The 2,576-nt window shown below is 37.1% G+C and overlaps 1 protein-coding gene across 1 annotated transcript; it reads left to right on the top strand.

Annotated features, from left to right (window-relative positions):
* Nucleotides 1-210: 210 nt before the first annotated feature.
* On the top strand, nucleotides 211-2,196 carry LOC137829656 (uncharacterized). Its single transcript, XM_068636514.1, has 2 exons — nucleotides 211-683; nucleotides 1,129-2,196. The coding sequence occupies exons 1-2, from the start codon at nucleotides 387-389 to the stop codon at nucleotides 1,513-1,515; spliced, it is 684 nt and encodes a 227-aa protein (XP_068492615.1). The 5' UTR covers nucleotides 211-386; the 3' UTR covers nucleotides 1,516-2,196.
* The last annotated feature ends 380 nt before the right edge of the window (nucleotides 2,197-2,576 follow it).

The raw sequence follows: 2,576 nt of genomic DNA, 5'->3' as shown, positions 1-2,576 counted from the left end.
TGCCAAATGTGAAATATGATTTGTCCTTTTATATACTAAAACTCAGATTCTCTCTAATCACCCTCCTTCGGTTTCATTTTGAAAACTCTTTTGAGAGCTTTTGAAGGGGAACCATGAACGCCACCACCACACAAATGCGTAGTAATTTATAGAAACCAAGCAACACAACATTTCGCATAAATTTTCCAACGTTGTATCGTATCAGATTTTCCCATTTCCAATTCTTGTTTTACTTCTCGTTCACATTTTTTAACAATGGCCACCACACCAACCCAAACAACCTTTTGTTTCTCCTCCAACCGTTCAATCCTAAACGCTAAAACCACACGGTTTCTCTAACCGCCAACGTTGTCTCAAACCTCTCTTCCAAGGCTTCTCTTTCGAACATGGAGTCCCCAAAGAGGAAATCCAAGCTCCGTATGTGTCGATTCTTCCGATGTTTCAATCCCAGCGCCGTCGTTTCGCGGGAACCCAAAAAACCCGTTCCGATTCTCACTTACATTGCCGTGCCGGAGAAGAAAGTCTTTCCGACCGTGATCACGTCTGCTTTCACGGTGGTCAAGGGTGGCGAAGGAAACGCGAGTCACCACAAAAAGACGGACACAGATAATAATAATAGTAATACTAACAGTGACAACTCTCTTCGTCGTGCTCTTGTGGCGGCTCTGAATCACACCTCGTTGGTTCGTCTTTTTTCATTCCTTCCATTTCTTACAATCATTTTTGCATAATTTCATACGTAGTTTCTGAAATAGAAAAAGCTTTTGACAAACTGCATAATTTGATTTAATGGTTTTTTCGGTTCTGAGAAGGAAAATAATGAAACACAAATTTTGTTGCTATTATTATGTTCTTCATAGATGATCCATTAGGTTTCCAAAAACGATCTGCAAGTGCAATTTCTACTGCGAACTCTAAGGTTTTTGGATTAGCATTGGTCGTATTCATCCATAGTTTCCTGCATCAAGATTTTGTCAAAACCACAAATTGTGACCACGCTATAATCTAAAACCTTGATCATCCATTAGTGAATGTTAGAAAAAATGTTGTTAGCAGCATTTCCGTTAACATAATGTTGATATTTGTTAGTTAATAAACACGTTTCTGGCACATCTAATGTTCTTGCAGGCGAAGAAGTTGAACCGCAAGAGGAAAGCAAAAAGGGATGGTTTTCCCAGAGAAAGTTCAACCAACTCATCATCAAAGTTTTCTTCGTATTCTTCTGGTTCACTTGGATTTACGACAACTTCAATGTCATCTTCAACTTCAACCACTTTAAGCACCAGTTCAACTATGAGTTCAAGCTCACCCTGCGAACCGTTCCTAACCCGATCCTTGGCAATGAACAATGGAGATGGTAGAAGATGGTTCTGTGGTTCAAACATTGCTTTGAGTGTGTTTTTTATCACTATTCTTCTGGTTTTAATTCTGTGTGGTAGGTGTTATGCCATACCTTACGCCGCAATAGGCTTCTATGTGGTGCCTAATCGTCGCAGGACTATTGAAGAAAACTGAGTTTAGTTCGGTTCCGTTTAAGAAGTAGAAGCCTCCAATAATACGTTTCAAATACATGTACAAAACAAAATTTATACTCATAAACACATTCTCTATAGTTTGGTATACACATATTTAGATGGACTTTTAAATTTGCATATATGTTTACTTATTTAGAATCTGTAATCCATATCTATAATTTGGCAATTGCTCCCTCCACCGTATCAATTTGGATGTGCATCAACAAAGCTTTTAAAGTCCCATTCTGCCATTGTCTTCTTTATGAGGGTTGAGGTGCAAAGGAAGTTGGTGTTCTAGGTGCAGAGGAGGTGTTGTTGGTGTGGTGGTGGAGGAACCGTCTCACTCTTAACTCCGATTCACCTTCTGCGATATGTCTCCTTCTCCGGTGACTTTGTTTCTATTGCCGCGGTGCCTCAACGCTGTTTTCGCTGTGGTGTCTGTAAGATTCCGCTGCTGGCTCAGTCACAAGAACAATGAATTTGCTTGGACTGCTCTTTGTTTAAGTCTGTAAACTTTCGCACCCCTCACTTACCAAAGAAGAATGAAGGTTGTTGGATTGGGTGCACATTTTACCCATGTAAGAGTATTTTGATATTTTTCACTTATGCATGTTGAAAGTAGTTCGAAATGATGTGGTCGGAGAATCTGTCCTATAATTTTTTATAAATAAAATTTTTTTAGAACATATTTTATTTTATTTTTTAATATAGTACACGTAAAGTAATTAACTTCATTTATTTTCTTCCGATTTATATATCCCCTTAAAAATAATCATTAAAACTGACCTTTCTTTCATTTGTTTTTTTAATAATTTCTAAAGTTTTCTATTTTCTCACATTCCTCTTCTTTTCTCTCTTTAAAATGACTTCATACATTATTGAAAAAATTCTAACAAATTTTTTTGACGGAACATATATCACTTCGTCATCATTTGTGACACCAAATATATGGTTCCAAAGTCTTTTTTTCTTCATAAAAATGTTTAAGAACGTGTGCATAGTAATCTATCGCAAATTACACATAATGAAGAGTCGTCACAAAATAAATAATAAGATGCTTAA

Source organism: Phaseolus vulgaris, chromosome 11 (genome assembly GCF_000499845.2).
Source record: "Phaseolus vulgaris cultivar G19833 chromosome 11, P. vulgaris v2.0, whole genome shotgun sequence".
In the NCBI taxonomy this organism is placed as follows: domain Eukaryota; kingdom Viridiplantae; phylum Streptophyta; class Magnoliopsida; order Fabales; family Fabaceae; genus Phaseolus; species Phaseolus vulgaris.
The sequence above is the reverse complement of the archived record's forward strand: the minus strand, read 5'-3'. Positions and strand labels throughout refer to the sequence as shown.